We start from the raw sequence: 12,327 nt of genomic DNA, 5'->3' as shown, positions 1-12,327 counted from the left end.
TACTAGGAACATGAAATACAGAATACCAAATATTCGTCTATTGTTTCAAGATGTCTTGAAATAACAGATGAAAGCCAGGTATTCAACACTTCTTTATCCAAGCGAGTTACTCTTCACATGTAGTTATGTCTTCACTACTAGACATCTCTCTCAACCTCTCACCTAATCTGAATATAACTGCCTCGTGGTATAAAAAAATAAAATAAAAATAAAACCCTCACACACAATAATATGAGCATAACGGCACATGTAGCAGCCTTGAGGTTTTTATGGCATCTGGGGAAAATAAAATTACAGTTCTGCTATGCTGCTTACTGCCGCAAAGTAAAACACATTCATATCATTCACAAGTGGCATGGTGTGTGTGTGTGTGTGTGTGTGTGTGTGTGTGAGTAAGCGTGTGACTGTGTGTCTGCAGGCATGCGTGTGTGTGGTAATGGAGGGTTGGCTTTACGTTACTTGGCTAGAGTTTATACAAAGATTCAAAGTACAAAATAGAGAAGGAGGACCACAGCTAACACGCCAGACAGCGCTCCAATGGCTGCCCACTGCCGCCGGTCTGAAAAGAAGACAAGAAGAGGTTTTTAAAAGAATAACAGGTTGGAAAATAAATCAATTAGGTTTTTTCATTTTCATTCACCATCATTGTCTCTTCATCATTAGTAATTTGGTCACTTCATTACTCTAAATCATTTATTTTAATTAGGCAGATCAATGCCACACTAAGACAATACTACAGGCGAGCATCCTTTACACTGCACTTCTTTGTGACTAGTACCTTATACTATTATAAATCTCTTGTTACAGCTCAACAGTTAAAATCCAGAGACGCAATGTTACACCTACACCATGTTCACTTTAACTAGACATAAAAATGTCATCCTTCAATCCTGAATGCTCAATTATAACAAGATATTCAAACTAGAATAAACTGCTAGTCACAAAGAAGTGTTATGGAATGGATGTACAGTGCTGCCATAGTACTGTATTATTTTACCATTAAGCTACAGGAAATTACCAATAGCAGCAAAAGGATGAACATCTCTCCTTAGTTAAAGCAGTTGTAGTAGAGTATCCCTGGTCTGTCTGGCCAAGCAGACCCATCAACTGCAGGCAAGCAATTACACCTCTAGGGGTGTCCTGTGTAGTGAACTCATGTTCTCTTGTGGCAAACAATGCCTAAAAACAGCGAGGCATGACTGGAGGTTTGGTTCCCAGATGTACGCCACAACTGCATCTCTCCACCAAGTTAACAAGGGTGCCACAGCAGGCTCCACATCACCTCATTATGTGGTTATATACCTGGTAGTTATCATCCAGCGCTGTGAATGGTCTCCGGCTCACCACTCAGTGTAGAGTCACCTAAGACAATGCAGGCAGCACTACATCAAGCGAGTGGATGATAATCACCTCCACCTACCATAAGCCAAGTTAAAGTGAACAAACTATAGGTGCAGAAAACAGAGCATACCCACCACTGGACAAATGCAAGACTTTGGCCATTTTACTAAGTGTGTTTTCCATCTTGCTCTGCGTGTGCTCCATCTCGTGACCAAAATCATCCAGCATCCTGCCAAAGTGATTCAAGATTATATTCACTGCAGAGACAAGACCACAGAAACACTATCATCATCCTCATCCTCATTATCATCAACATCATCATTATCATCACCGTCATCCTCCTCCTCCTCATCATTATCATCATCAACACCATCATCATCATCAGAGGGTTCGCCAGTACATTCCTCATGCCTCACACTTCATGTGTTAATTTTTGCAATCATCATCAGACAGACCTCCATTCTATTCAAAAGAGAAATGTAGCTTTTAACAGAAGGCATGCCAATAATAGACCTGGCACCTTGCGGAATCAACTCTTAACCCAGTAATCAATGGCTCACATTACCAATGCAATGTGTAAACAAAAAATGGCATAACAGGACTTAATGAAAGAGAAAAAATCATCATCATCATCATCATCATCATCATCATCATCAATCATCACCATCATCATCCAGGCCTTTCTCCTCTTTCCCTGATGTGAGGTAGGGTGGAGAGCCAGAATGAACTTGGGATTGAGTTACTGCCCAAATGAACAAACCACACTCCCATCATCAATCATTATAAATCATCATCATCATCAATCATCATTATCATCATCATCCAGACTTTTCTCATCTTTGTGTGGGGCGAGGTAATGTGTGGAGCCAGAAAGAACCTGAGAGGGAGATATTACCCAACTGAACAAGTCACACTCCCACTCACTCACCATCGAAGCCCAAGATCATGGCTGCATCTTATAGGCAAAAAACTGATTCCAGACACAGTTTCATATCCACCAATCATATAGAGGAAAAAGCAAAGGAAAGAAGGTCCCTGGCATTACCCTTACCCCCCTACACCAGGGTAATCCAATTCATTAACCACTCTAAGCTGAATATTTTATCAACTGAGATGCTGAGTGTGGAATATCATACTATCTATCTACCCATCTATTGCCAGATGCCAATCTCATAGGGGGTGGCCACAAATAAATCACCTCCATATCGCCCTGTCCCCTGCCATTTCACTGCCCTCCTCCCAGCTCACTTAATTATAAAATTAATACATCCATCCATCCATCCATCATCTAATCCTACGCTGCCCCATGAGAAGCGTAGAAGCCCAGGGCTAGGCAAGTTGGTCCTGACATTTAAGATGAGAGTGACCAGCGTCACTCATCCCTGAGTAGCATTATGTGAGCAATAAACCCCAACCACCCTTTGGATATAAACCTTCACCGGCTCAATCCGATTGCAGCGCCGTAATTACTCACTAAACCACCAGGCGCCATAATTTGGTTATATGGTTATCATCCAGCCCTGTAAATGGTTTCCTAGTGTACAGGAAACCATTTGGCTTGTTACTCAGTGTAGAGTCACCCACAGGCAGAAGGAAGAGGAAAGAATGAAGGAAAGAAAGACAGAAGAGGGAGTGTGAAGTCAACTATACGCAGACGGAAGAGGAAAGAATGAAGAAAAGAAAGACAGAAGAGGAGGGAAGGAAGAGAGGAAAGGGCAGACACCCAAAGCAGCACTACATTGAGTGTGTGGATGGTAAGAATAATAATAAAATAGTAATAAACACAGTAACTACTCACACAGCCTGTTCGTCCACCTCTTGGCCAATCTGCCGGGACATTGTTTTGAGGGTGCCCATGGACGAGGCAATCTGGTCCAACTGGTCATCCTGTTGTGACATTATCATCTGTGGGCGGCAAGAGAGGAATGGTGTGAAGTGGAGAGAGGGCGGTGTGATGGCAGGGGAAGGGGTGACATGGAGGGATGGCAGAGGAAAGGGTGACATAGAGAGATGGCAGAGGAAAGGGTGACATGGAGAGATGGCAGAGGAAAGGGTGACATGGAGGGATGGCAGAGGAAAGGGTGGCATGGAGGTGATTTGTATGTGGCCACCTCTTCTGGAATTAAGGTGTCTTGCTAATGATATAAAAAGAAAGATAGACACATAAAGCTGGATGCATAAATAGACAGACAGATAGATATAGACAGAAGATAAATTACAACTGTCCCTCCCTCCCAGTGCGCGCATGTGTGTGCGAACAAATACACATACTCATGGACTTAGATCAAATCCAATACCGTATGTTGCAGCAAGACAAATACAGATACATAATTACACACACACAATCACACCCTCCACTATACCACTCACACTTCCTCAACCCAAATACACAGCCTACCTTGTCCTCTAAGGTACCCCTTCACAAACTCTCACCTGCACTCTCCCATCCTCACTGCCACCCAGCTCACCTGCTGTTGTGTCAGTGTTCGTTCAATAAACTCATTGTTGGGACTGTCGGCCTCGTTCACCAGGCGGCTGTAGCGCGTGGCACCGTGCGTCACCACCTGCGGCATCTTCAGTGGGCTGTTGTCCTCTACAGGCTGTTGCAAAAACAATGGGTGAGAAAAAACTACTACAATGTAACTTTCACCTAAACCCTTTCAATTCTGATGTTTTTATTTTGCTCTCTTTACATGATTATATAAAACTTAGGAACGGCCTCTATTACAGTCAGTCTGTGTTCATCTGACAAAGATCCCAAATGCTTTTCAGCTCAGCTGACTGTCAGATGTAGTCACACTGGATGACTAATTTGACCAGTAACCAAGGAGACCCATTACTAACTCATAACTAAGACTTATGGAATTTCACGCCTCCACAACTTGGTACTGAATATGTGATGGTGGCCCAGTTGTGTCTGATAAAAACAAACTGACTTGTGAAAGGGTTAACAAAGACTCTATTTAACTCCCCCAGCCTGACAAGTCTCTCAACCTAAATTAAATCCTATGACGCAAAATGAAAAAGACGCCATCGGTAGAATGTCTGTACTGAGATGCCTTGCCCTGGACCCAAATTCTCTTGGTGCGGCAATAAATGACTGGATGATGATGATGGACAGATGGATGGGAAGACCTGTCACAGTGGAGGAGCTCTATGGACTCCAGTCATTCACTGTGACAGGTTCCTTAGAAGATTAATTACTGTACAACCATAGGGAGGCTGTAAGAATAATGCAAACAGACGTCCTTGGGCTGAAAAGGCTACACAAAGCAAATGTTATGGAAACACATGTAGATGGGTAAAGCAAGTGGTAACATGTAAAGGTATATGGTACGTAGGAGGCCTAATTGGCCTTGGGAGCAGGCTGCGATGCCAATGTCCAGAGTCAGACAAAAATAAATAAATAAATAAAATTAAAAATAAACACATACATATACCTAACAAACTGTCAAATCCAAAATGTTTGGCTTCAAGGGCTTTATGAAAGATGGAAAACTGTATTTCAGAGTGTACAATAATGATGATAATGAGAATATCATGTAATAAACAGCCTGCAGAACCATGAACAGAAAAACAAGGAAGTACTGTACCTTGTATTAGTAATATATCATCTGCTGTTATACTTGTCCATAAAAAAAAACTTATGCCTTTAATGTGTGAGGGCAGATGACATCAACATCCTCTTACTGCATGAAAATATAAGTGGAAAGTGCAGGTTTATGAACATCACATGTTTGGATTTGGGAAGCTGAAATGCCTATGTTTTTTTTTTTCATTCATTGCCAGACGCCATGTATCCCAAACGGGGTGGCCAAGGGCTCAGAGTTAATTGTTTTACAGGGAGGGGCACTAATCCTCCACCAACCCCACTTGACACGTAGGGAGAACGTTATGCCAACAGCATCTGGTGTTCCCAGGCGGTCACCCATCCAAGTACTAACCAGACCCAACGTTGCTTAACTTCGCTGATCGGACGGGAAGCGGTGTACTCAACGTGGTATGGCCGTTTACAGTATACAAATAACTGTCTCTTGGCTCTTTCACCATGTTTATCCTGTTTCTCATTTTTGCAACCCCAACACAATAATATTCAATTCATGAAAGACCTCTGACATGGGAGGGGTTTATGAAGGCTGTGTGTAATGCCACCAGTTCCAAGAGTCTTCCCCGAGTCAAATGTATATGTCTGGATATAGCATGACCATAGTAAAAACAATATCCCTGTCTTGAAAGGGATACAACAGCAAGATATTACAAAGGGGAATATATAAAAAGGAATACAGAATAGAAGAGACTGTTAATGTTGTTCTGGCCCCTGGCACGCCTGGTGTGATAACCTAGTGAAATGTACACTGGTTACCCTTCCCCTGCAGTCCATAGCCTTCTTTTGAAGGGACAGGGAAGGGAGGGACTATTTTATAATGGGGCAGCTCTAACAACTGTCTAAATTAATGCCACAATGTCACAGCATCCTCTCTGCATCGCTTGCAAAGTGACTGAGTTAAAACTAGGAAACAATGCACAAACACAATTGGTCCTCACTGTCACTCTAAATGGGACATTCTGGCAACTAAACTACCAAGCTCTTAGTACAATAGTCATTGTGCTAAAGAGGGTGATGTGTTTACCTATGTTTATATAACATTTAAATAAACATCATCATCATCATCATCATCACCATCACCATCATCATCATCATCATCATCATCATCACCATACACTACTGCAATCATGCCATACTCTAAACCATTACATCAATCAACGGTATAATGGCTTGTGGTGGATTTTACAACGAAGAGTTTTTGAAGCGTTAAATACAAGACCAGACCCCATCTCACCTGTCGGCAACATTACACTGGGCTTGAAATAAAGTTTAATGGCCAGGCTGTAAGGCCATAAAGCAGGGAAGCGGCTGCCGGTGGTAAAAGAACAGTTATGTCACTTTAATGGTTTTACTCGAACTTGGCCTACAATTGCCATCTCTCCATCTTGAATGCTGAGTAGTAATAATAGATGAACACTACAATATGATGCTTGTTAAAAAGAAATGATGTGGAAAGGATGTGGAGCCATAACAGTCTTTTTCTGCCACTGAGCTAAATTAAATATGCATCAAAAAGGTCAGAAACCTGGGCCAAGTTACAATAAAAAGAGCATAGTAAGCAGTTTCTACATGGTACAATACAAACTCACAAATCTGAAAATCCATGCTCCAAAAACCTCCACTGTCAAAATATTTTTTTATGAAATAGGTGGATGTTGATATCATGTCCTCATACAATCAATGTATATATGAATACAAAGTTTATTTGTGGACAAGTACAACAGATAACACTTTGCAGATGGATCCTGTTAAACAAGCATCTGCTATGTGAGAAATCGCTGACACAAGAATGGGCACTTCAGACCCAAACTTGGTGACGCGAGCACAACCAGTTAACCTGGCTCTGTTTTTCCCATAAGTAAGGTCCTCCATCGTACTAGTTTTTGCTATCACACTTTTCAATCCGTCACATAGGTTTTTGCTATCCGAGCTGTCCTCCATTAACATACCCCACTCGTATAAAGGAACCCACCTGTACTAATACATGGTGTTTTACTGTATTTTCTGTTAATGGTACACTAGGCCATTTTTTACACAATTTTCTCACAGTTATCATCATGATTCTACTTTTCAAAATACAGTGTTCCATTCACCATCAAGCCTTTGGATCCAAGCATTTCAGACCTCAGAATTTGTATTTAACTAGCATTAAACTCTCCCATATGATAATGTCTTACCTGTTTTACTCTTTCAGCTACTTATGTCACTTTAAAGTGTTTAGAATTTTGACCTACCCAGCTGCCTAGGTCACTTTTCATACCATAAGCACCTGGGCTCTTTTACTTTACACTTACTAATGCCACAGCATTTAGTCAGCTTAGGAGAAAGACTCTTAATAGTGACAGGGTTAAATAGAGGATATCACAACACATAAGAAACCTACAAATATCAATACATCATCATCATCATCAACAATAACAACATAACCCTAAATCCGACTCAAAATCCACTGTGGTCTCTCAATAGCACTGCCTGATGGTATCTTATGTGTAGCAGACATGGCTCAGTCTGCTGTTGTGGGCATGAGAGTAGCAAAGGGAATAGGTAATGAAAAAATTATTCAGGGTAGACACTGATAGCACTAAATGAGCTGTCCAAACCACAAACTAAAAATCACCCAGGAGAGTGGAAAAGGATATTATATGTAGACCAACTGAGGGAGACCGAAGATGAGATGGAGGGATGGAGGGGAGAGGTATATGAGAGAGGGGTGTGTGAGCTGGGGATTGGGCAGCAAAATGGCGGGAGACAGGGCGACGTGGAGGCGATTTATTTGTAGCCACCCTTTATGGGATTAAGACATCTGGCTATAGGTAGACTGATATACTTGTCTAGATATAAACTTCGTCTTCAAATATACATACACTACAAACCTTGTGTACAGACAGACGTATTCAACACCCTCCTTGTAGACTGAGAAAATGTTTTGGAAACTGGAGGCTTTTGGAAAACAGATTCTCAGATTTGGGAGGCTGTATTGCATCACAGACCACAGCACTAAAATAACATCACCTAATCATCATCATCATCATCATCATTACCATTAAAAATAAAAAAATAAAAACTGCTGAGAACACTACCATCACAAGACAAAAGGTGCAAACTAAAAATTAAATTGCAATATCAATGAGAAAAGTGAGACTACCAAGAAAAAATCTGTCTGCCTGTCTCTCTTGCAAATTCACTGTGAATAATGATATCTGTCTATTTATATTTTGAGAGAGAGAGAGAGAGAGAGAGAGAGAGAGAGAGAGACAGACAGACAGACAGACAGACAGAGATGCAAGATTTGATACCTGGGTAAAGACTGAAGGAAATCCCAGTAAAAAGCAAGCATTCATACTGTTGACAATGTAAAATATTGACTGCAACAGAAAAAGAACTCAGTGTTACAAGCAGAGAAATTCTACAGTGTGGTGCACAGTAATTTACCTTCAAACCTCAAGATAATTCTCAATACCCTCCTACGGCATTAGCCAGAGATAATATACTGTATACTGGAAACAGTTCCTTGAGGCTTCAGTGTCAGACGGTAAACTGATGTATCAAAAGGAAAAGAGTACAGCAAATCTGAGTTAAAGACATGAGATATTACTGTCATCCATGCATGACATTATGAGGAGCAAGAAAAAAGAATTCAATGATGCTGGACTAGAGAAAATTCAAGAGACAGAGCAAAAAAAAAAGAGGCCATTATTGTTGCTGAGTAGCCCCAGGCTGTATGGCCAAGCAGACCCACCAACTGCAAGCAATTGTCCCTGCAGGGCTGTCCTTTGCAGTGGACCAGTGCTCCTCTGTGGCTCACAGCACCTCGCCACAGTAAGGCATGGACAAGAGTGTAGAGATTTGCCTCCTACACAGATGCCACATTTGTCTCTGTCCATCCAGTTAACAAGGGAACCATAGCAGGCTCATTACGTCATTATACGGTTACAAACCAGCACTGTAAATGGTTTCCAGGGCTATAGGAAACCATTAGACTTATCACTCAATGTACAGCTGCCTGAAGTGTAAAGAGGAGTATTAAAAACTGACAGGAAGGAAAGGGAAAGCAGAAGGAGAGAAGAAGAAGACTGACGAAAGAAACCTGTACTTTACACAGGAAAAATCATCCAGTACTGTATATTACCATGGAGGAGGAAGGTATATGAGGGAGGGGGGGGGTGAGTTGGGGGGAGGGTAGTCAAATGGTGGGTGACAGAGTGACTTGGAGGCGTTTTGTCTGCGGCCACCCTTTGCGGGATTAGGGCGTCGGGCTATAGATAGATAGATAGATAGGAAGAAGGAGAGAGGGTTGACACATAAGAGAATGATAAACCAGAGGAAAAAATAGGCAGTGCTACATCATATGAGTGGATGATGATCACCACCACCAACCACTAAGAAGAGAGAAAATGCAAGGGATGTAATAAAGCGAGAAATTCATGTTATGCAAGGGAAAAAAGTGCTGAATGCAAGGCATGCAAGGCAAAGCAAGGCAGTGTTATCAATGCAAGATGTTACGGAGACTGAGACGAAGTGACAGCAGCTGAGTTGGAGTTTGAGTCGAGCTGAGCCGAGGAGTGGAGGCTGTGGCAAAACAAAACAAGAAGCAACGTATTTACCGTGCTGGACTGTTCTGGTACCTGTCTGGCGGTTACGTCACGATCCTTCTTGGTGAAGTTAAGGCGCTCTTTCATAGACTGCAGGAGAGAAAGACACGGCGATAATTGGTTACTGCAAATCTGACAAACATCCCTAACCTTTTTTTACTTTGGCTGATGGCAGGATGTAGTCAAGCTGGAGGTTTTATTTGACAAGTAACCAAGGAGATTCATTCCTACCTCATAACTAAGGCTCAGTGAATTTTAAGCAATGACAACAGTTATTAAAGCTGTGAGAGTGACCCAGTTCTTCTTCTTCTTCTTTTTTTTCCTATCATGTTTTGAAGGCTCTAACATGCTTGCAAACATCGGCCTTGGTCACCTAATGGCAGCTCTCCATGCTGACCTATCTCTGGCAGCCTCTCAGTTCAGTCCCTTAACCCTGAGGTCACACTTAATCACCTCATCCCAGGTCTTTTTTGGTCTGTCAGATGAAAACAATCCAACTATGGTGATGAGTTAATACATAATGAATAGCCTAACTGCTGAGTACAAGATGCCTTTCATTAATTTTGGCTACCATCAAATATAAATAATTACATAAATAAAGATGTTTGGCCATGTGAAGAGGATGGAGGGTGAAAGACTGACGAAGAGAGTGTATGTGAGTGAGGTGGAAGGGGGAAGAGGGAGGGGGAGGCTGAGGATGAGATGGAGGGATGGGGTGGAGAAGTATATGAGAGAGGGGTGTGTGAGTTGGAAGCAGGGCAGTGAAATGGCAGGGGACAGGGTGACTTGGAGGCGATTTGTTTGTGGCCACCCCAAACAGGATTGAGGCGTCTGGCAATAGATAGTTAGATAGATAAATAAAAAAATAAAAGAGAAAGAGACAAGGATGACACTGGGCTGATGAGTTAAATACATAGTGAATACTCTCATCCCCTAAGTATAAGAAGGCTTTTGATTCATTCTGGCTACCACTATAAACAAATTAACACATACAAGTCCAGTACTCGGAGAATTTGACCCCTGACCCAATAACTGGCTAATGGGTTGAATATCTGATTCTGCCTGATGACCCTGACCTCCAAATTATTCCTCTCAATATCTATCTATCTACTGCCAGACGCCTTAATTCCGTAAGGGGTGGCCACAACCAATTCGCCTCCATGTCACCCTGTCCCCCGCCATTTCACTGCCCTGCTCCCAGCTCACACCCCTCCTCTCTCATAGACCTCTCCACTCCATCCCTCCATCTCATCCTTGGCCTCCCCCTCCCTCTTCCCCCCTCCACCTCACTCACATACACTCTCCTTGTCAGAGACCTCTCAATATCACACTGTTCTATTCTCGCCTAACCACACACCCTATCGCCACACTTGGTTCAAATCACATCAAAACTGCTTAAAACTGACTCTGGCCACTGACCCTGACCTTAAAGTTCCCTCTGATCATGACCTTTGATTAACTGCTCTCAAAATCAAATCTCCCTCTTTGTTTTAACCTGAATCCTTCCACAACATTTAGGTTACAACAGATAAAAACTCTCTAAGCCAACACTGCCACGTGACCTTGATCTTTGATGGACTGTTCTCAAAACTGGTCTTTCATTCCAGCCTTATCCTCAACCCTTCCACAAAGTTTGGACTAAATTGGATCAAAACCATTCAGGTTCATCTTGCTCTACGACCTACTTAAAAAAAAAAAAAAAAAGTCTGCTCCTCAGCTGACCCACCAAGTTGGGTCAAAACTGGATAAAAGCTATTTAAGTTATTCTGTTAACACAAACATACAGAAGTCAAACTTTGACCTTGCCATGTGACCTTGACATCAGGCCAACTGTTCTCAAAATTGAATTACCAGTACAATACTACTTCATTCTTCCCTTACCCTCAGCCCCTCCCCCAAGTTTGGTTTAAATCTTTCCTTGTGACCTTGGCCTCTGACTTATTTTCTTTATATATACAGGTATCCCTACGTGTCAAGTGGGGTTGGTGGAGGATTAGTGCCCCTCCATGTAAAACAATTAACTCTAAGCCCTTGGCCACCCCGTTTGGGATACATGGCGTCTGGCAATGATGATGATGATGATGATGATATAAACAAGCTTCCTCACTCTCTCACCCTCAATGTTTGCACTAAGTTAGGCTAAAATCAGATAAAAACCGCGTTATTTTGTTACACACACACACACACACACACACACACACACACACACACACACACACACACACACAAAGAAGTGAATGCGTAATAATGAAATAAATAAATAATACAAATAAACTAACTTCCACATTATTCTCTTCAAGTTGTGGGGATGGATTTAGAAACCCAGAATATTAATGATGACAGTCAGACCTACGCCCCTCACACCATAACAAAACCATATTTTATTTATTCTCGTTGCTAAAACACCTCTCATACTGAAGGGGCTCTTGACCATACCATCCTGGATAAAGATTCTGTGCCGTAGTTATATAAATATGAATAAATATTATATATAATTTGCATTTTCCCTTAAATCCTATTAAAATTAAAAATTCCTGTAAAGATGGGAGTACATAGATCAGATATACTTAGGCTAGAAATCCCATGTCGTTACGGCTCCACACACACACACACACACACACACACACACACACACACACACACATGAACCTGACGGACTGCAGGCTGAGGCTACCCTTCATTAGCCCATTATCCTCCTTTCGGGGGACAGGAAGGATGCTGGAGGATGTCTGCAAATCCAGTGCCACCACATGAAGGCGTTCTTCCCCTCAAGGTCCTAACTGAAGG

The 12,327-nt window shown here is 42.0% G+C and overlaps 1 protein-coding gene and 1 non-coding gene across 4 annotated transcripts in view; both read right to left on the bottom strand.

Moving 5' to 3' along the window:
* Positions 1-376: 376 nt before the first annotated feature.
* Positions 377-12,327, bottom strand: part of Syx6 (Syntaxin 6) — a 59,769-nt gene continuing 47,818 nt past the window's right edge. For 2 of the 3 annotated variants that reach the window (XM_080268935.1, XM_080268931.1), the window contains 5 exons: positions 9,574-9,630; positions 3,810-3,941; positions 3,140-3,246; positions 1,476-1,570; positions 377-559 (listed from right to left, as the gene is read on the bottom strand). In XM_080268935.1, coding sequence (XP_080125061.1) covers positions 483-559; positions 1,476-1,570; positions 3,140-3,246; positions 3,810-3,941; positions 9,574-9,630 — 468 coding nt within the window. In that variant the 3' untranslated portion in view covers positions 377-482. Of the gene's footprint in view, positions 560-1,475; positions 1,571-3,139; positions 3,247-3,809; positions 3,942-9,552; positions 9,631-12,327 lie in introns of all 3 variants that reach the window. The other variant, XM_080268926.1, reaches the window with a different exon arrangement.
* On the bottom strand, positions 5,237-5,355 carry LOC145396849 (5S ribosomal RNA). Its single transcript, XR_013896839.1, has one exon. It is a non-coding gene; the product is annotated as a 5S ribosomal RNA (ribosomal RNA).

This window comes from Coenobita brevimanus, chromosome 4 (genome assembly GCF_032717465.1).
Source record: "Coenobita brevimanus isolate Jiangsu-jjx chromosome 4, ASM3271746v2, whole genome shotgun sequence".
Taxonomy (NCBI): Eukaryota; Metazoa; Arthropoda; class Malacostraca; order Decapoda; family Coenobitidae; genus Coenobita; species Coenobita brevimanus.
Note: the sequence above shows the minus strand (reverse complement) of the source record. Positions and strands in the feature narration are given on the sequence as shown.